This window comes from Hypoxylon trugodes (assembly GCF_022578975.1).
Source record: "Hypoxylon trugodes strain CBS 135444 unplaced genomic scaffold F4822scaffold_7, whole genome shotgun sequence".
NCBI lineage: Eukaryota > Fungi > Ascomycota > Sordariomycetes > Xylariales > Hypoxylaceae > Hypoxylon > Hypoxylon trugodes.
In genome coordinates, this window is record NW_026250022.1 from 2,527,222 (window position 1) to 2,547,829 (window position 20,608).

Genomic DNA, 20,608 nt, shown 5'->3' on the forward strand with positions numbered 1-20,608 from the left:
GTGATAGGTGACAGGCGACGAATCGAGTCGATTCAAACTGCAATTAGCCGCACCACCTTTTAGGATCAAAATTTATTAGGTTGGTGCCAGGATATCCAAAGTTCTGCAAAAGCTCGTGCAGATTCGTCGGTCGTGCAATCCTCGAGAACAAACAGGGGAAATCGAGTCGATAATTCGGGCGGATGTTCGAGTCGAATCACATGTAAGTTTTAATTGTCCTAGGAATCAACAAGCTAAGGTTTACTCGTGGAAGCCGCTGCGAAACCTTAACTATGGTTAAAACTTGTCGAGATGCAAAAAGAGGCGGGTTGGGAGAGGCTCGAAGGCGATCGACACGAATTTTGGAAGATGGAGATCGATCTATTCAAGCACGCCGACTCGACCAGTTCCAAAGATTCTCATGGTAACCAAAAAAAAAAAAAAAGGAAAGTCCAATAACTCCTCCAATTACCGTCCTAACCCGAATATCGTTATCCAAAGAATTGGTCGTTGGCCTTCACTCGCTCGATGCCGATGTCGATGTCGAATTTGATGTTAATGGTGAAAAAAGTAAGTGTCTACTTTTCCATTAGATCGCAATCACTCGCTTCGGCAAGTCCTCTCTCTCGTCAGATGCTTGGGGTAATTTAGAGGTTGGCAGGGGCCGTTAAGCAAGGTACCTAGCTCCTGGATGCGTTCTACGTATTCCACATATAACATCACGTATTGAGTTTGTACCTGATCCTTCCTAGCCGGTGGTGCCTCTTTTGATTGGATAGTTTGTTCTAGCTCGTTCCTGGTCAGCCAGTTCCTGGGACCTTTCCCGACTAGTTAATTGGCTATTCCATGAAGTGGAGATGACTTAAATGACGAAACCTCCTTTTTAGCTCAAAAGTAGCCAGACCCAAAATTTTGTTAGCATGAGGCGGGCGTTACACCTGCCGGCTCTAGAAATGTTTAAAAGCCAGCGGTTTTGACGCTAGACCTTCTATGGTTTGGCGGTGGTTGAAAAAGGAGGTCAAATAGGAAAAAACTTGAAGGTAAAAGAGCTAATTAACTGCAGAGAGTGGAACCTCGAAAAGGTACACAGTAAATTACGTACAGCACGATACTATACAAAATCTAAGATGCGTACGGCATAGTCTTCATGCATAACGAAAATAATAAACCAGGTTTTATTCATTCCCATCTGCCTAGAGGTCAGTCGAAGTGTCCAACTTCCGCATTCATGCAGCAGGCCGGAATCGTCAAAATTTTGCAGGAAATCCTACAGAACCGTGATAGGGGCAAAGGGGGGTAAGAAACACACGTGCAATGATACGACGAGGTTGCTGTTAGTCCCCTGTCGTGTTTCAAGGTGGCACGCCAGTGATAGCAGTGTTCATCTCTACGATACATGTATAAATGCGCATGCGGGTAATCTACCTCATGCAGTGAGAATCCCAACGAGACCCTGTCATGTTGCGATGTGAAATGGCTAATAAGGACCAGGGGCTTTCGTATCGTATGGGCGGGCCGTCTACTACCTGAAGGGTTCTATGGAATTGCGGCAAGATAGAACCATCTTCTCCCACCGTGCGGTAAAAAGGTACTACGTACCTAAAATGTAAGATAGCCGACTGTGAGACAGGCCTTTCGACATGACGATGATGATCAATCAATATGATTGTCAATGCAGCCAAATAATAACTAGGCATCCTCGGTTGACACGGGTATTATGCCGTACATTATATTTTTCATAACCATTCAGGAGACGAGGTATTAGCTGCGGAAGACCTTAGAAACTTAAAGCGGGATTTAATGGGAAGTTGTACGCCCTGTACGCCTTGGAACGGTCCGCTCGGACGCATTAATAAGTTAAGATTTATTGCTTTTGTTCTGTGCCCAGGCAGGTACAAAGAAGAATACCTATGTGTATTACATAATAATTTTCCGATCTCCTTAATTGGCCTAGTCCAGCGTAAGTCCCCACAGTTCGTCTTTAGGTCCCAAAAATGGATTTTTTTTTTCTCGCTCGGTCTTACCGATATTCAAAGTCATCTCCTTTTGCTACATGTAACTGCCCAGGTGCCATTCAACATCGAGACAGATTTTGCATAATTGAATACAAAGCGCTTCTTGAGCTTGCTCTCTTGGTCGAGTAATGAAATCAGGCCTCCAGTTAGTGTAATATGACACCCGCGAGGAATTGTAGCCTCAACGCTTGACGATCAATCTAGTCGCTCAGCGCATACACTTGCACAAAAACAGTCGTGTTCTGTGTTCTGTGTTTCGTCAGGTAATTAATTTTATACGATACACTTTTCATTCTACGTAAGTCAATCATTCTCAATCTCCCACCCGCGGCCTAAACGCCTAAACCACTAGATGATGAACGATATCAAGAATTCTGCAATGCTGAAGAAGAGCCTTTACAGGCTCTTCAAAATGTGGATATCTTCTTGCCTGATAGTGGTTCACGGCACAAATTATCCTGTTCCAGTATTTTTAACGACCTCAAATACTGATCGTACGAATAGGTACCTGAATATCCGTAGAAATATATCTACTAGACCACTCAAAGTCGAAATGTAATAAAGTCATAGCATACTCTACAAAATACTAAGATTTTGATCAGCCTAAACCAGACTTAAAAGGTTTTCAATTACATATTTCAATTGCAAGTCAATATGAAGCTATGAGTAAAAGCAAAAATAACAAATTAGTCATCGAAGGAATCGAACCTTCGAGCAAAGGATGTTTTCACTCCACAACTCCATGAATGAAATCCGCGACACCACTTCGCCATAACCAATATGAGTCTCATCTGTCTTGATCTGTGGGAAGACTGAAAACACGGAGATTAAGTTAGCATACATGTCACACGATAAGCGAGTCATCCGAACACAACATATGAGAGGAAATTGTGATTTCATTACGTTTGCACCACATCAAACTATCTAGCTAACAAACTACCCGCAAATCACATCTAAGTCTCTATGGGAATGTAATCCGGGTATCGGGCACCAGCACGCGGGAACTTTGAGATCGTAGCATCAATTTGAGCCATCTCATCATCCGTAAGTTCCACATCAGCAGAGTTCTCCTCGATACGAGCTGGAGTCGTGGCACCAGGGATCGGGATGATAGCCTTCGGGACGTCCTTGCGCCAGGTCGAAAGTCGCTTCGTCCAGTTGATAGCCAGCTGTGCGGGGGTGATGCCCTTCGATGCGGCGATATCTTCAACTTGCTTGATCAGCACTAGGTTCTTCGCCAAGTTCTCCGGCTGGAAGACGGGCCAGCTTCGGAGGTGTGGTTGCACGTCGTCGATGGACTTGATCTTGCCGCTGAGCAGGCCTCGGCCTACGGGTGAGTAGGCGATGATTGGGATGTCATATTGTGCGCATGCGGCGGCTACACCGTTGTCTAGAATATCACGGGAGAACCTGTATTATTTGTTAGATTCATACGTTTTCATAATTAGGGGGGCGGCGTAGGACTATGTCCTAATAGGGGTATACGTACAAGGAGAGTTCGACCTCAACACCGACAATCTTAGTAATCTTGACAGCCTTGTGGATGGTCTCGGCGCGGACTTCTGAAAGCATGATACCACCGATCTTGCCAGTTTGAATGTCTAATGCAAGTTAGCCACTTGTATGAAGCACCTTTTCAAGATTTCAGCGTAAAGGGGATGGGGGTGCGGGATTTCATAACGTACACTCCTTCTCGATAACACCAAAAGTAACCTCTAGGGGTGTGTTCTGGTCAATACGAGCAAACTCGAAGATATCAATCTTCTTGCGACCCTTAAGTTGAGCGATGCAGTTATCAAGGGATCGGCGGGTATTCTCGGGTGAGCCATCTGGATCAGTGCCGAAAGCATTCGTGCCACCCTTGATGCTGAGTACTACCTTGTCGGCGTCTTCAGGGTACTTGGCGAAGTAGCGCTCCAGAAGGACGAGGGAGTTGTATTCTGGAGGACCGTAGAATTCACCACCATTCCAGAAGTTCATTCCCTTGTTCAACGCCGTCTTCAAGGCAATAATAGCTTGTTCTTGAGGCATGACCTCTACTCTCCAGGTCAAACCCATCAAGCCATAGCCCGTAGGTCCGACTTCCTTTCCTAAAAGCTGAGGCATTTTTGCTGTTATTTGAAATGTCCGTTTCTTGAGTATTGGCGAGTAAATCAATCACAGTGCTTCTGAGAGACAATGAGTTAATGAGGAAGAAGTAAGTGGTTGAATGTGCTATATTATCCTCTAGATTGATTGCGACAACGACACCTTATATATTATTGTTGCGTCTCCGTTCCCCCCCTCCCATTCTCCCACACTGATGCACGTCGTGCAAATATCATAGATTGCACATTAGTCAGTAGCGACACAATCTTGTTCAACGGCTCTAGGATAATGTGGGATACAGAAATCAGTACCTGACTAAAACTGCTTGAAGTTTCCGCGTGTGGATGCATTTGTTACGTCACCGGGGTTTGCGGCCGGGGATAAGCATGGTAGGTCGCCTTCGACCCCTCGGCTTTCCGTTGATTTTTAGGCTTGGAAATCCGAGAATGCTTTTTTTCCGTCCCTATTCCCTTACAAGAAGAACATGGAACAATTCCGACGTCTATACCCCTGGTTTGAGCCTCCTATCACTACATCATTTTAGGAATAGTTGATTATTTTTTGATTATAGAACCCCTAAAATCGCATTATTTTACTATTTTGAGTATTGTTTTGTGTCGCGGTATGAGATACCATCGGCTACATTATTCATCATACATAGGTACGGGCTTCTCGGGTCCCGCCGATAATCTAGACTTGCTTTACTACCGCCACCACTACTCACTACTACAACAACAAGAATCGGATCGGAATACACACAATCTTCCCTAACCCGTAATAACACTACCCATATAAGGTGCTTACTCCGAACCCACTGACAAGATAGATTATAAACCAGAATAGGAAATTCGATACCACCGACTGCCTACTATATCCTGGATACGGAGGCTTTCTATGGTAGAGATCCTGTAACAGAAGCCCAGTTCAACGTGGATTTACGGCCGACCGTGTTTATTCTCAGATGTCTTGCAGATCTGCCTAGCCGCAATTAATAACCAGACGTATTAGATATGTATTTCCGACGGTTATATGTGATGACAGCATCGATTCGCCCGATACGCTGTAATCCGACAGATATGATGACGAGACTTTGTTCTTTTGCTTTTTTTCATTCTTTTTCATTTGGGCCTTATTTCCGGTCGCTGACCCCGTGGGTTGCGAGATATGTTGATGTATTATGACTCTAATATCTTGATGGAAACGTCTCCCTGCCTAGTTAGTTAGGGGGTTAGGCAGCTAGGCAGCGGGACGTATGCGTCTTCTATACCGCGACCTAGAGTACATGAATTCCGCGCTCGGGGTGATATCAGCCCTAGACCGGTCGTGAAATCTTTCCGTTGCGGAATTAAAGTGGTACTCCCTTCTTCGATGTAACGTAAAGTATAGAAGGCCCCCATGGAACGCCAGTAATAGGTATTTGAGCCCCTACCGTAACTATAATATCCTACATATGTATAATGGAAGTTGCAGGATAGAAGGAAGGTTGCAGAATGAATGACATAGGGCTTAATTGCGCAGTAAAATCCGTTTACCCCACTACCCCACCATCCCACTGAACTCAAACCTAGCCCAGAAAGCTTCAATGTTCATCTCCATCCATCGCTCGCTACGATTAGATCTTTACAATGTAATCTTAAACTTCAAATACAATTTTTTAAGGATAACAAATAATAGCGTGTACCGTGGCATACAGGGCTAACCTCCGCCACACCATGTGGTCTTCCATATCTACCAATATCAATAGGTGACCAAGATGGACTCGGAGAACGAAGATGAAGCTCTCCGGCCCAAGATCCAGTATACCCTCCGCTGTCCCCTCCCCCTCTCCTATATGCCCGACTAACGTACCTGTCAGCCCCCTCAATCTCTTTGACCTAGCCCAATCTCAAAACCGCCTCCTCTACACCAGCGCGCCCATGGTGCGCTACTCCAAACTCGCCTTCCGCCGCACCGTACACCATTTCGGCACCGACCTATGCTGGACGCCCATGATCCTAGCCAAGGAATTCAACCGCAACCAAGTCGCGCGCGATAGCGACCTTACCATGTCAACTGCTCCTATTCCAGCCTACGACTCCGCGTCTACGCCTCCGTTGTCCGTGCTGGCAGGAGGAGGGAAAGGGGAGGTACCGACAATAGCCCAATTCGGCGCCAATGATCCAACTGAACTCTCACGCGCAGCCTCCCTCGCCGCGCCCTTCGTAAACGGCGTTGATTTGAACTGCGGATGTCCACAGAGCTGGGCCTGCGCTTCAACCCTCGGAGCCGCGCTTATGAACCATCGCGAACTAGTTCGGGACATGGTCACCGCAACACGTGAGCGGTTAACACGCAACGGCTGGGACGTGACATGCCCTCCCAACTCCAACTCCAACTCCAACTCCAATCCTAATCCCGACTCCGATACCCAAACTACCCGCGGGCGAAGTATAAGCGTCAAGATCCGAGTCCACAAAGACCTACGCCAAACCATGGACTTCATAACCACCGTTCTAGGCACCGATCCCAACAGACGTAACATCGATTTTTTAACAATCCACCCACGCACGCGGAACACACCTAGCAGCACACCTATCAATCTCGAAGCACTTGAAATTCTTACTTCTACGTTCGGGAAGAAAGTGCCTATCCTAGTGTCAGGCGATGTATTCGCGCTCTCCACGTTACCTTATACATCACACCTATTAGATCCGCAGCCTACATTCACCACCAGCTCCCCTCCCAACCCTACTGTCGACTCTAACCCGGGTTCCAAACTCAGCCTCGACGAAATCCAGAAAAAACTCCACCTCCCCAACGTCGCAGGTCTAATGTCCGCACGCGCCCTCCTAGCCAATCCCGCTCTCTACGCCGGCCACGACTCCTGCCCCTGGACCGCCGTCGACGTCTTCATGAACGAAGTATCACGCGCCCCTCTCCCCCTAAAACTCGGCGTACACCACTTAACCGAGATGTGCGGGCCCGGTTTCGGACCCGGACGAGATCGCGGTGTAGCTTTGTTATCAAAACGGGAGCGCGCTCGTTTGACTGAGTTGGGGAGTTGGATTGATGTTATTGATCTCATGGATGAGGTTAGGAGTAGAAACGAAGGAGGGGAGAAAGGGAGAGGGATAGTACGGTTTGCTTGAGGACTTTTTGGTGTATAGGGTTGCATTACATGGCTGGGAAAATAGAAAGGTGGTCTTCAATGAGATATACGCCGCTTCAAGGTTAATGAGACTACGATATGTACATCTATAATACAAATAATCACATTCGAAAAAGACAGCATGACATTATCATTTATACTTCATTTTTTGGTTCCTACGCCACGACCTAGGTACCAGCTAGCAACACCGCCTTCCCCTTCCCCTTCTCCTATCAGATCAATCGATGCCTATGCCTCCTCACTCGCGCACGCGCACACTCCCTCCTCTTGATAGTAAAAAAATGCAATGCCTAATGCATCCATTCTACTGTACAACATACACGCCCGTAGGGATGTGATAGAGGTATCATGGGGTCAGACCTAGAAGTAGCAGAATAGAGAAAAGAATAAAAAAAAAGTTAACCCCCTTAACCGCGAGAATGTCAGAGCAAATGTGCCACTACCAACTCCCCCGTAGCCTGCCCTTGAGCCAAAAATAAACGCCGCGTAAAGCCTTCGGGCTCGTGCAAATCAGAGAAAGAGAAAATCAAATTACACATTTCAGGAAGTGTTGGCTAATATCATAGCCACTTCTCGCCTCATTCCGCTGGTTTTCTGATTCCACCAAATACGCATCGCAACCCTATCTCCTATAACCTGGGACTGGTGGGTCAATATTAACGTTCCTATCGTCGTAATCGAAACCGTATCGACTAGTCAGAAAGTCGATGCTCCTTATAGAATGCGCAATTTGCTTGGTGATACAATTGTTCAGAAAATATGGTAACTCCGGGAACGCATACATAGTGCTTAGGTGATTGCTCATCATCCCCTTCGTACCTAACTGTTTCCACGTCGTCGTCATAGTCGTCATCCGGGACCTTTGGGGGTGTTTTCGTCAAGGCCTCCCAATCCGAATCGTTGCCTTGGATGTGGTCGCTTGAGGATAAGAACGCACTCTCCTATTCATGCACCTCTCCCTCATCGTCCTCGTCATCATCGTCCGAGTTAAGACGTTGTCGCTTCTGATCGCGACTTTCCGATGCCAGTGACTCGACCTCCTTCTTCTTAGTTCCGTTAGTGCTTGGATGGATAGCAGGGTTATTCGCAGCCTCCTTAAGAACTGCATCGGAATCGCCTGGAGCAACTTGAGAGGCAGATTCAGCAGCGGCTGTATCGATCTCCCTTTCTGCTGCTGACTCGTCGAGGCCGTTAACTTTACCCTTCGGACTCTGTGTAGCGCTATCAGTTCTTGGGGTTCCGTTGATCGAACGCCCGCTGATGTCTTCACCCCTCCTTCGGGTGTTCTCGAGCTCGAATACGGGCGATTGGGAGTAGGGATTCTCCTGTTTGCGCAAGGGGTTTTCAACGTAGAATTCCTTCAATACATTTATCGCCTTGGCACAATGATCCTCATCTCCATTCAGAGCCTTCCACCATGGTTCTCCATTAACATCTTCGATCGGTTCATTAGTAAACGTGCTGGAGAAGAAGATGGACGCGATGGCAATGTCTCTAGCATCCATTAGGAGAGGCAAAATGGTAAGACATGAGTCGTTGCAAAATGCCCAAGCAGCGTGTCGAAGGTTCTTGTTGTGGATGACCTGGAGTTGGCCGAGGAAGTCGTATAATTTGAAGTGTGGACTTTCGAGCATAAGATCAAATGTCAAATTTTCGAGCATGACTTCCTCGAACATGAGGATGCTGTCGCGCCATCTCCAGTACTCTTTCGATTGCTCGTCCACGATAAGTTTTGCGTTCTTTTGGGCAACTTTCGCGACCGCAATGATAATATCTTTCGTCTTGCGACAGTTCTCCTCGGTCTTGTTCGCTAGGAAAAGTGCAGTCGCTGCAATATTCTGTGATGAAGTTTTGGTTAGCAAAGAGTTCAATATGTGTCTGCTTTGACCGGTTTGTTGATTGAGTTAGAATATTTTAATGTTCTCCGAGTCGAAACTCATCTGCCCGTCACATTTGACAGACATTGAATTATCACTTAGCAACTTACGTAATGATGTATTCCATGCTTCTCCTCGACCATGCTACACCTCATAAAAAATCGATGAAAGAATACGCCCGCGACGTAGAGGGTGGTCTGGGGAAGTTCTAGTAGAATGCCGGCTTGGTATATGAAGTTCACTCCCTTCGCTCGTCGTAATCTCTCCTCGGCTGGCGACAATCCATCTATAATACTTGGGCTGCTTAGAACTTCGTCTTGAGTAAAATGCCACTGGTTCGCCATGGTGGGTGGTGATTTTGCGGGTGAGCGGGAGGGAGAGGGCGCGCTTCGTCGCGACTGGGGTCTAGGAGGTGATGTCCGCGAGGAATTGGTGGGTGGCGAAGGAACAGGGGGTGGAACCTCGCGCCTTCTGGAGGGTGATTTTGAGGAGCTGCTGGCTGTGGTATTGTTTTGAGGTACGGATGGTAGTTGGTAGCTTTCCCTGTAAGGAGGTCGGTATCGATCGATACTCGCCATCGCGGTTACCGTCGCGGTATGTAGAACAGTCGTAGTGAAGAGGAGAAGCAATTATAATGTGCTTCTGCGACGATTTAAATCTTAGGTTGGTCGCCAAAGGAAACCATCTAAGTATCGTTAATTTTGGAGATCATCTCTTCGGTGCGTGGGTGGTCGGAGTTGGTACAAAGAATGCGAAAATGTAGAAAGTTGAGATCAAATGGTTATCTAGTTAACCAAATAAATGGTATCACTTTCTTTCCAGAAGATCGGCTTTCCTTCTCTATCGGATTTATGGTTGAACACTAGGTGTGGGTCTAACCAAGATTACGTTATCGTCAATACGTACCTGCTTCACTTGTGCTGTGCTGCTGTTACATGCATTACTAATCATATATCTTGACCAATAGCACCGTGTCAGCTGCTCTTTTCAATTAAATCACCGACATGAAAAGCTCAGGACTAATTGTATTCCGTGTTGTACATCCATCACCCTATCAACCTATGAATATGGACTCTACTAGCAGTAATATATGTACATGGGAAATTCTGAGAGACGCTTACAGCTCCATCGAAGACGAGCGGTTTTCGCAATGTCATTCCAAAAACAACATTTATTTCGTGTATATACCTAGGTGCTGGCCTTTGAAGTAAGAATGCGGTTGTGAGTTATTGCCAGATTGATTGTACTAATGGAAAGAAATACGCCCGTGTCATGTTAGGTTCCTGTTGGGTCTCACGCGCATTACCACTTGATTCATTGAATTTTGGTACTGGAAGGCCTTAAGATGTGCTGGTAACCTGCACTTTATTCCAGCCCCCTCACCCCCCTCAACTCAATCTCTCAACACAGCCTTACACCTAAGGACCAGACCCACGACTTGGGACGTGAAGAATGTCGACAGACACGCATTTTATTCACCTACAAAATGTTGTACACTCAGCAAGCAGCGATGATCCCGCATTCCCATCTTTCTTGGATGAACTTGCAACAGCCTTTTATAAGCGCTTTACACTCACTGGGCAATACGAAGACCTAGACAAGTCAGTTCAAAACTGGTCACAGGCAGCCAAATTAGCGTCCGAGAACCAAGACAAGCTCCAGAATCTCCAAATGATCACTAATGCAATAGATTGTACGCGGATTGCTACCGAAAACCTTTCCAAAGATTCAAACGACGCCCAACGCCACTCTTGGCTCAGCGAACTAAGTAATATGTATTTTTCTCGGTATCGTCTATTGAAGCAACTTCCTGACTTGGACTCGTCCATTGCTTATTTACGCCCTACGCTTAACCTACGTGACGATATTAGCAAGCCGGATTTAGCCCTTCGAACCGAAAGACTTGGGAATCACTTGCTCACTCGATACGTCAAAGCCGGAAACGAGCGCGATCTTGACGAGTCGATTGAGATTGGCCTACGAATAGTTAAAAAAACATCCCGGGGCGACGGCCCGTATAAACGAAGAGTAGACTTTGCGTTACTTCGCCTTTTAATGCGACTCCGGGGACATTGGACGTTGCAGGATGCTCGATTGTCAGTACCGTTAGCAAGAGAGATGATCATCCTTTCCCAACCTAAGTCAGCGAAGATGGAATATTCTCTCACTTTATCCGGGCTTCTAGGTGAGATGGCCCAGCATAGCCACGGAAGCGAAGGTCTGGATGAAGCTATCACAATCTATGAAGGCATTCTTTCTAGTAGCAGTGCTGAGCTCCCCAATTGGAAACGAGCAGGGTTACTGAGTGACTTGGCCGCATGTTTTGCTCTGCGTCACCGTAACAAGCGCTGCGAGGAGGATGTTAACAAAGGGATTGATTATATGGAGGAGGCGCTGGAGTTAATGAACCGTAAAGATAAGAGCGGGAATCGTCCACGAATACTGAATAACTATGCAGATCTTCTTCGAGACAAATATGAAATCACGCGAAGCATTGATATTCTAGACAAGTCTGTAAAGAATTGCCAATTGTCCGTGGATCTATCAAAGCCTGAAGATCCGAAAAGCATGATATACAGACACAATCTTGGTCAAAAGCTCCACGAGCGCTATGAACATACCAAGCACCTAGCGGACCTAAATAACTCTATAGAGATCGCAGAGGACATTCATAAATCTACGCTCCCTAAAAGCTTATTCAGACCACAGATTCTAAATGCTCTAGGCTGCCGTCTCAAAACAAGATATGGCCGGTTAAGACAACCCGAAGATTTGACTCAGGCCGCGAGATTCCAGAGTTTGGCGCTCGAGAAGCTACCTCCAAATCATAAAGAGCAAGCAATATACCTTTTAAACATGAGCACAGTCCTGCGATCGCAGTATAAGCAGGAGGGCAATTTGGATTATTTACACAAAGCCATTGATCATGCGCGACGGGCTCTAGGCCACGCCGCCCCCGATTCATGGAATTATAGTACTTGGAAGAACCACGTTGGATCTACTCTAGAAACGCTCTATAAGGCTATCTCATCCAGGGAAGGCGCAGCATTTGACGATGCAAAGGCTGTGCTCTTAGAAGCAATTGATTGTTCTCGGGAAGCGGTGAAAGAGTCTCAGAGTCACAGCCCACGGCTAGCACACTATTACCTTGTTCTTGGTAGGCTATTCTACCGCCTATACAAGGTCACAAGAATGCCTAGCCACCTTGAGCAGTCGACCAACTACTATATCCAAAGCTATGAGAGCCCCATGGGTGCAACCTTATCTCGAATCGGTGGAGCAATGGGAGCCGCTCTTAATTTGACAGCATTTGGGCAGACCGATTGGAAAAGGGCAGCTCAGTATCTTGATCCAGCCTTAGATCTACTCTCGAGTGTCGTCGTCCGCTCGAACGTCGTTGAAGATCATATTGACAACCTCGAAAACGTCTCAAAATTCCCACCGATCGCGGCTTCAGTTGCCATCAAAGCTGGACGATCCAGCCACGAAGCATTGCAAATTTTAGAACGGTCAAGTGGCATGATCGCAGCACTCACTATAAATGCTGAAGATACTCTACGTGATATTCAGAGAAGCGACCCTGAGCTTTACGAGAGGTATGAAGACCTGTTAAAGTCTACTCTGAGCCAGAACTCGTTACCCGAAGAGAGATACCCGCTATATTCTGATATTGTCTGGCGCCGAAGGGAAACTGCTAAGTACCTGGAGGAGGTGGAAAATTTCGTTCGCCAGGAAAATCGTACCACATCCAACTCCGAAGTCATGTCTAAACCCGATTTTCTCCAACTAGCCGCTGGCGACTATTTGGTTACCTTTAATCTCAGCTATGCAGGAAGCCACGCATTTCTGGTATCCGATGACATCCGAACCATTGAGCTTCCTGGTTTTGGTTTAAAGTTCGTGAAGAGGGTGATAAGTCTTTTCCCATCTTCACGTCGGCAACGTAACGGAGATGAGATTATTGACGACGATATCCCGGAAGCTCCAACTAGAGACGATCTGGTAAAAAATGCCATGGATGACTTATGGAACCTCGCGGTCAAGCCAGTTCTCCTCGCTTTAGGGATATTCTCTGGTCCGTCCGAGCGATTACCTTGTGTCCGATGGGTTGGGGGTGGAATCGCGTCCCTGTTACCCCTTCATGCTGCGGGGGATAACTCTCCCGGAAGTACGGATAACGCATTTTGCAGAGTCATTTCCTCTTATGCCCCGACGTTTAAGTCGCTTGCATTCTCGCGCCACAAAATGAACGCTGTTCAAGAGCTTACTAAAACAAGTATCCTCACTGTCGGGATGCCCGTAACTCCGGGTTACGATAATATCAATGCTAGAGAGGAAGTCGAGGCAATCGAGAAGCATTTCGGATCAAAAGGCTCCGTGATGAAGCTCTGGACCCCTAGAAAAACTGAAATTCTTAAACACCTTAAGGATTGTAGTATGGTACATTTTGCTTGCCACGGCAAAGTGGATTTAGCTGCCCCGAGGAGAAGTTGCCTCATTGTGGGTCAGGACGGGAAGGAAGAGCTTACTGTTGCCGATATCAATGCAGTTGAAGGACTAACAGCGCATATTGCCTACCTCTCTGCCTGTTCTACTGCAGAACTAGATGCTGATTCATTACTCTATGAGGGCATACATCTCGCCAATTCATTCAATCTGGCAGGCTTTCACCATGTTATTGGCACAATGATGAAAGCAGATGATAAGCCGGCAGTGCTCATAGCAAGCAAGTTCTATGAACTTTTACTGCGACACGAAGATTGGAGGTCTTGCAATATTCCGCAAGTTCTACATGATGCTGTTGAGGAATATAGGAATGCTGATAATAACAGCACGAGAATCTTTAGTTGGTGCCCGTTCATTCATATTGGTAGCTAGATGTTCCAATTCAGGTATCGGCTTCGTTCCGTTTGCCACCATTACTGGCTACATTTGGATCTTATCTGCTATTCTTGGGAACTATTAGGAAGACAACCAGCAAAGCAGCATACCTATTAAGCGCTTAGTCGTGTTTTCAATCTGATATGCGGCTTCAACTTACGTCGCACCCGCGCCAAAAATTTCAGCTGGCTTTGCGTTCATGGGCCCGGATAACGTGATTATAAATAGCATAGAAGCTATTAAGATGCAGAACATTTGGTAGCCTGTACTTTCAACCGATGGAATGACCACAATGGGAATGAGCAATAGCACGAGGACAAACGCCGTGATAAGAGAACTCGTTAAGGCTCGGAGCATACTTCTAGAGAAGACAAAAATTCGACCGCGCCGAGACTCCTAATACTCGTTAGTCTGTAAGACACCCGCAAGACGGGGGGATGCTGGGGTTTGGTAGTTACTTTCTGAAAACATCGCAAGAGCCTAATGATAATGATCTCGACTAACGACTCTAACCAAACCATCCCATAATTCTCGCGGTACCCAACAGCGCAGAGGTCGGGCTCATAGAGGAACTTTGTTTCGCTTCGGTAAATGTTACCCGTTCCAGTGACCCAATTCCGGAGACTAGATATGTTTCTCTCAGAAGCTGTCGGCAATTGCAAGACTCTCGCATTCCTCTCTAGAAGTGCATCTATCAACCGCTTAGTAGTATGCTAAAAGGTACCATTGAAATCTTTATAGGAGTCAGTGACTTACCGTACTCTGCGAGCGCGCGGTCAAGAGCTTCTAAAGTTTGCCGCCTCTCGGTATTTCCGTCCGCTTGGAAAGTTCCCAGAAACAGCGGGCGCTGCTCTTGGGTGTCTATACGTTCAAGTTTCGATTCTAGGTCAGAGACACGGTTCTGTTTCATCAATAATAACCGTGCTCGAACTGTACAGAACTGTCGAGCAATGCTGAATGCTGGGTGTGCCCCTATGAGTGCTGAGAATTGTGGGTAACCTGGAGCCAGGCGATGTACTTGAAAGATGTAAGTGTAGGCGATAGTCACTAACTACTGAATAAAAAGATATACTAACAATTCAATGGCTGTAACGTAACGAACGACCGAGTATTATGAAGCCAGCGCTTGAAGGTCCGCGATACTCTCCGTGAAATTTGGGCTTCGACTAGTTCAGATCAATATTTGATAGATAAGATTTTACTTAAGTGCTACATACTGTCCTGGATTATGTTGGTACTCATGATGGATAACTTAGATTCGCATGATGCGTTCTTTTTCCGACTCAACCACTCTGCCCACTCCAGAATACCTGTTCGCCCCTTTAAATAGACATTTAATTAGTATTATTGTTTTCATAAGGGTCTTGAAATGAGGGCAAGGCTGAAATAGCTCGCGGATACGGTCGCAATTTTGGCCGGGAGGGTACCTAATGGGCACAGTTAGGACAACCGTCAGGTTAAGCACATATCGGTCAGGCATCAGCCTGCCTAAGTTTCGGAGCCAATACAAAGTCAGAACCACGGATATACAATGGACTTTGACTTCCAATGGAGACCTTATAATTACTAGGTAGGTAGGCTTTCGTGCTGATTTATTCTAGTAGTTTCTTCACACTGAAATCTCAACCCTATCTACATAACTTCGCCTTCAAGCCTTCAAAAGCCCAGACCCTAGAGAGCTCAGCATAGAAGAAAAATGACGCGAAGGTTAGTTGACCTGACAAAAAGACGCTTTGAATTGGCTGTTTAACGTATGCAAGCAACCCTTTCAGGGACGTCGATATAGTGGTTGATGGAGATCGTCCTTGGGTGGACAAAAACGATGTGAGTGATTTTATCCCCCAAAGTCGCCTTAGCACTATGACTGAAATAGCGTATAAGGAACCCAAATTCAGAACAGGCGATGAAGTATATATCTCTGCATCAGGAACAGAACCACGCAAGGGACCCTACACGATAGAAAACGTGGATACATCTTCGACTCCTGCGACGTACACCCTAAGCGACACCAACGGAATCGCTGAGAATGGCGACTCTTTTGAAGAAAGTAAGCTTGAGTCGAAGTAGGGACCTAAACGATCATAGGTTAGGTACCTATTAACTACCTACCTACCCAGGCACCTAGTAGGGGTACCTACATTGTAAGCCCGCGTCTTTGGCTTAGGGTGTTAGGTACTGAGGCATATGCTAGGTACCTATCCAGGCAGCAGGTACTTGTCGACATACCTGTGTATGTACTTCTCAGGCCTTTATTGTCGGATAAGGCACCTAGAACTCTATGTATTACCTACATGTACGTACCTACCTATAGGTAGCCTTATTTCCCATGAATGCACCCATATTAAAGTAGCTGCCCGACACCGCCCCCTCTTCTTTTACCTGCACCTTAAGGTAGCATTTGCACTGAGCTCCACGGATCAGTAGCTCCATTCCTATATTTGTTTTCGGTCTAGCCATAGTCATGGCAACACAAAGAAGATGGGTACTTCTATTGGGAATTAACTTTTATCTTCGTAAAGATCAACAGCTGAAAGGAGCCGTCAACGATGTTAAAATCTTCAAAGAGTGGTTTGAAGACGCCCGTGATCCTCCTATAATTAAAGCGCTTATTGCTGATACCAACGGTGATAATCATCAAACACAACCACCAGGGGCGCCAGAGACATGGCCGACCTACGAAAACGTTACCAGCGAGCTCAAACGAATAACGAAAGATGCAAGCCCTGGAGATCTGGTTCATATCCATTACTCGGGCCACGGGACCCGCAAGAAAATATCGGAGGAATACAGAGCCATAGATGGGGGGGATGCAGCATTGGTGTTATTTGATCCCGAGACTACAACTAAGGCAAAGTACCTGAGGGGATTTGACCTTGCCTCCTTACTAGACGAAATGGTTGAGAATGACCTTAGGGTAAGCGTCGTTTTGGATTGCTGCAGTTCCGGTGGCATCTCTCGAGGTGCGACCGAGACTCGGGGTATCCCCTGGGATGATGTGACAGCGGCGGAGTCCCCCCTGAATGTAGCGCAACAGCGACGTGAGATTGACGACGAACCAAACTTTCGCGATGGTGAAGCCGATCACCATTGGCTCCTCCGACCCGATAACTATACCTTGATTGCGTCTTGTGGTCCATATGAGTTAGCAAAAGAGATCAGGGCCGGCCAACAGTTCCATGGGGCTCTATCTTGGCATTTTCTCGAAGCTATGTGGTACCTCTCTGAAAGCAGTATGGACCACACTTACGGAAACATCATCAGGCGAATTAGAGCGAGGTTTCGCATGCTCACTCAGCTCAGTACACAGAATCCTATGATGATGGGTACCGACTCCATTTTCATAGGCCAGGAGCGAACAAGGCGAGAGAAACAGGCGACGTGCGAAGTCATAGGCTCGACTCCTGAGGGCCGCATAATCCTTAACGTTGGTCTGATCCACGGAGTTCAAGAAGATGACCAGTATACCGTACACATTCCGAATAACGTCGCAACGAAAACGCCCCAGTTCACCATTAAAGTGGTCCACGGAGCATCTTCAGAAGCGGAAGAAGAAATATTGCAAAGCTCACGCTCGTCACCTACAAGGATAGAAGTTGGCCTCTCTGCCACCCTGACGAGGTTACATAAGCCAAAAGCCCAAGTTCAACTATTCCCAGGCGCAAACACTCAATGGAAAGAGGCAAGTAGGGAGAGCGCATGGGTCCAGACAGTTCCGCATGATGAACCATTATCTGTGGACGTTCCGGGAATCGCGATTATTCTCAACGACAGATTCGAGTATGAAATAGTCAGCGTGGGGACACATGAGAGCATGAATATGCCTTGTGTACCAAGTCAAGATGGGGACGCTATCTCGAAAGTAGTTTCGTTGCTTGAGCACCTGGCGAAATTCATGCTCACGGAAAGCCTTGAGAACAGAGGGAATGGAGTCATGGCTCAAAATGATTTTCGCATTGAACTGCCAGGTATAGGGTTAAGTTCCGCCATACCATGTACCATGAAAGCGAAAGACCAAGATATTGTGCCTTTTGTCTTCCACAATAACACAGCGCACTACTTATATTTTACCATTTTGAATCTACGCCCCCTTCGCGAGATAACCAAAATACCTAAGGACTGGGAATACAAAGTCGTAGAGCCTCGTTCTAGTTTGACAACTAAAATCCGCATGTCAGTTCCAAAACTTATCAAAGATAACGGAGGCTCAAGAGCAACTACTATTTTTAAGTTCATCGTCACGACGAAGCCGATACGTGTGTCTGGACTCACATTGCCGGATCCTTGGGCGTCTTCGGACGCCACGCGAGGTGAAAGCGCTCGCACATTAGACTCGCTACTTCAAGGGCAATCTGTTGATGAGATCAAGGAAGAACGGCCGGTCGCCAGAGGGGAAAGTGACACCCTGAGTTGGACATGTTATAGTATATATATGGACGTTAATCTATATATAAATTAGCCAGTGGTTACAAGATCTTGATATCATCGTTGGTGCCTATAAATAGCATACCTAGGAGTACGCTCTGATAAGTTATCTTCCCTGCCATAGTATCTTTGTTTAATTTCAACGAAGCAAGAGTATGATCTCTATTGGGTATCTTCTATATTTACTGATTGTGGCCTTGTACAATACTACAAGCCTCATTTCATTCGTATTAAACTCCTTCGCCATCATTCCTTCCCCATAACTTGACAGTCCTGTCATGACCACCACTGACAATCCACTTCGCATCCCTACTAATATCCACACTTGCCACTGGACCTGTGTGTCCCTCCAGCGTTTGTATGAGCGTCCAATCGTCAGCGGAAAAGACGTTGACTTTACGATCAAATCCACTTGACACGAAGAACGTGCTTGACTTCTTAGGGATCTGATTCTCCTTTTCATCCAGACCTGGGGGAGTACCGATGACTGGGTCATCCAATCCCTTATACCACCTGAGATCCGAAACAGCGCTGGTGTGGGCACCAATACCACCTGTTCTCTGGACCTTCCTCACGTCCCAACACTTGATCCAACCATCAGCTGAGCCTGTTAGAACCCGATATCCATCTGAGCCCCAATCAATACCATGGATTGGCTTGATATGCCCATCTCCGTGACCGTCAAGAATCATAACTGTCCTCCCTGATCTCAAGTCCCATATTCTGCCTACACTGTCCAGGCCTGCACTAGCCAGCAGCGATCCATCGGTATTGAAGCTAATAGCGAAGACACCTCGTGAATGACCTTCTTGTAGTAGTAACTCAGTCGTCGATTCAACATCCCATAGACGCCATGTAGTATCTTCCGAAGCTGAGGCAAGGTATCGTCCAGAGGGATGGAATTCAACTCGGCATACTCGCTGGCCGTGACCCTCCAATGTTGAGAGCGGGGTGTCCTTGTTGAGAGACCATAGATTTACCTGGCCTTCGGCACCACCCGAGGCTAGGTTGACTGTTTCCGGAGATACATTGGCCTCCGGTAAGGTTGCGCCAGGATACCACGATATGCCGCTGACTCTGTTTGTATGTCCTCGTAATGTCATCTTCTCTTCCAGATTCGGTATTCCAATCAGCTTAATAGAGCCTCCCCAATTTCCTGCAGCAACAAGTTCACCGTTAGGCGATATTCTCGTCATACTGATATTTCTGTCTCCCGCTGTCTGACTGCCCTGGAGCTCAAATGCTTGTAAGCGCTCCTTGATCTGCTTGCGGAATTTGACGTGGGTTCGTAGAGGTATCGATGCTTCTTGCTTTTGGAAGGCTAATCGTCGCTTCGCTCGAGGTAGAGAAAATCGTGCTATATCCTGACGCGCGTGTAGTAACTCGTCGCTCCCGTTTGTGTAGAATTCCTCTTCTTGATCTTCCTGATCCTCCTCCGGCGCATCTTCCATATCTATATCGGCCGATTCCGCAGGTGTTTGTTCGGATTGTAAAGTCAAGAGTTCTCTTAATCGATCTCGTCGATCCGCGGGTCCTTCGCCGAATAGAGTGATGGGTTCACCAAGTTCTCGTAGTCTAGCACGTACTCGGCCATCGTCGGTAGGCACCGCCATTGTCGCCGCTCGCCTCTTTCGCTCAAATTGTGAGAGTATAGCCGACGCCTTCTCTGGCGCAATGCCGGCTGATGCTGAAGGCATGTCATAGTCTCGGTCCAGAGGGACCTCATCTAAAGACATGCCATGATCCTGGGCAGAATGCGGGTTAGTTACGAAGTGATGTAGAGAGATGCCCAGGTGGTGTTCACTCACCTCTTCCGCCTCCTCCACATACGCTTGCCGCGACGGGTGCATCATGATGGGCAACAATTATTCGGAAGCTCAACTTAATGTTACTATAGGTATCGGTCTTCGGTCGATGGCTATATTAAATCGAGGTACTTTAGAAAATTGCACGGATCGGAAGAAAGCGCGGTAGCTTTTTTCTACAGAGCTTCAAAGCCGCGCTGGGGGATAAAATTAGTGGGGTATATATGGTGGTCCAAGCTCTAAATTGAACTTTGGTACCAGCAATTTTAGCGCTCTCGCAGTCAGGTACACAGCCCTACGAGCCCGTAAATCTAGTAGATCAAATGCCCTCAACCTTCATTATTATAGCGAAATCGCGAAACTCACTTCAATTATTAATTTCAATTCAGGTGC

The 20,608-nt window shown here is 46.8% G+C and overlaps 8 protein-coding genes across 8 annotated transcripts; 4 read left to right on the forward strand and 4 right to left on the reverse strand.

Annotated features, from left to right (window-relative positions):
* Nucleotides 1-2,947: 2,947 nt before the first annotated feature.
* F4822DRAFT_438028 (putative aldo/keto reductase) lies at nt 2,948-4,100 on the reverse strand (the record flags this gene model as incomplete). Its single annotated transcript, XM_051462466.1, has 3 exons — nt 2,948-3,404; nt 3,484-3,595; nt 3,680-4,100. 3 exons carry the CDS (start codon nt 4,098-4,100, stop codon nt 2,948-2,950), a joined length of 990 nt encoding a protein of 329 aa, XP_051312619.1.
* Nucleotides 4,101-5,553: 1,453 nt separating this feature from the next.
* F4822DRAFT_411381 (FMN-linked oxidoreductase) lies at nt 5,554-7,353 on the forward strand. The gene is made up of 2 exons (XM_051458857.1): nt 5,554-5,879; nt 5,938-7,353. Exons 1-2 carry the CDS (start codon nt 5,836-5,838, stop codon nt 7,208-7,210), a joined length of 1,317 nt encoding a protein of 438 aa, XP_051312620.1. The 5' UTR covers nt 5,554-5,835; the 3' UTR covers nt 7,211-7,353.
* Nucleotides 7,354-7,623: 270 nt separating this feature from the next.
* F4822DRAFT_327648 (cyclin-like protein) lies at nt 7,624-9,897 on the reverse strand. Its single transcript, XM_051455579.1, has 2 exons — nt 9,218-9,897; nt 7,624-9,068 (listed from the first exon to the last, which is right to left on the reverse strand). Exons 1-2 carry the CDS (start codon nt 9,683-9,685, stop codon nt 8,172-8,174), a joined length of 1,365 nt encoding a protein of 454 aa, XP_051312621.1. The 5' UTR covers nt 9,686-9,897; the 3' UTR covers nt 7,624-8,171.
* A 662-nt stretch (nt 9,898-10,559) lies between these two features.
* Nucleotides 10,560-13,985, forward strand: F4822DRAFT_431716 (CHAT domain-containing protein; the record flags this gene model as incomplete). Its single annotated transcript, XM_051461522.1, has 1 exon — nt 10,560-13,985. The coding sequence occupies one exon, from the start codon at nt 10,560-10,562 to the stop codon at nt 13,983-13,985; it is 3,426 nt and encodes a 1,141-aa protein (XP_051312622.1).
* Nucleotides 13,986-14,046: 61 nt separating this feature from the next.
* F4822DRAFT_431717 (uncharacterized protein) lies at nt 14,047-15,230 on the reverse strand (the record flags this gene model as incomplete). Its single annotated transcript, XM_051461523.1, has 6 exons — nt 14,047-14,098; nt 14,149-14,384; nt 14,447-14,679; nt 14,745-15,005; nt 15,065-15,154; nt 15,206-15,230. The coding sequence occupies 6 exons, from the start codon at nt 15,228-15,230 to the stop codon at nt 14,047-14,049; spliced, it is 897 nt and encodes a 298-aa protein (XP_051312623.1).
* On the forward strand, nt 15,065-16,382 carry F4822DRAFT_411410 (uncharacterized protein). The gene is made up of 3 exons (XM_051458858.1): nt 15,065-15,695; nt 15,749-15,812; nt 15,870-16,382. Exons 1-3 carry the CDS (start codon nt 15,685-15,687, stop codon nt 16,053-16,055), a joined length of 261 nt encoding a protein of 86 aa, XP_051312624.1. The 5' UTR covers nt 15,065-15,684; the 3' UTR covers nt 16,056-16,382.
* Nucleotides 16,357-18,542, forward strand: F4822DRAFT_327699 (caspase domain-containing protein). Its single transcript, XM_051455580.1, has one exon. The coding sequence runs from the start codon at nt 16,450-16,452 to the stop codon at nt 18,442-18,444; it is 1,995 nt and encodes a 664-aa protein (XP_051312625.1). The 5' UTR covers nt 16,357-16,449; the 3' UTR covers nt 18,445-18,542.
* On the reverse strand, nt 18,479-20,433 carry F4822DRAFT_327869 (WD40 repeat-like protein). Its single transcript, XM_051455581.1, has 2 exons — nt 20,219-20,433; nt 18,479-20,155 (listed from the first exon to the last, which is right to left on the reverse strand). Exons 1-2 carry the CDS (start codon nt 20,261-20,263, stop codon nt 18,641-18,643), a joined length of 1,560 nt encoding a protein of 519 aa, XP_051312626.1. The 5' UTR covers nt 20,264-20,433; the 3' UTR covers nt 18,479-18,640.
* Between the last annotated feature and the right edge of the window lie 175 nt (nt 20,434-20,608).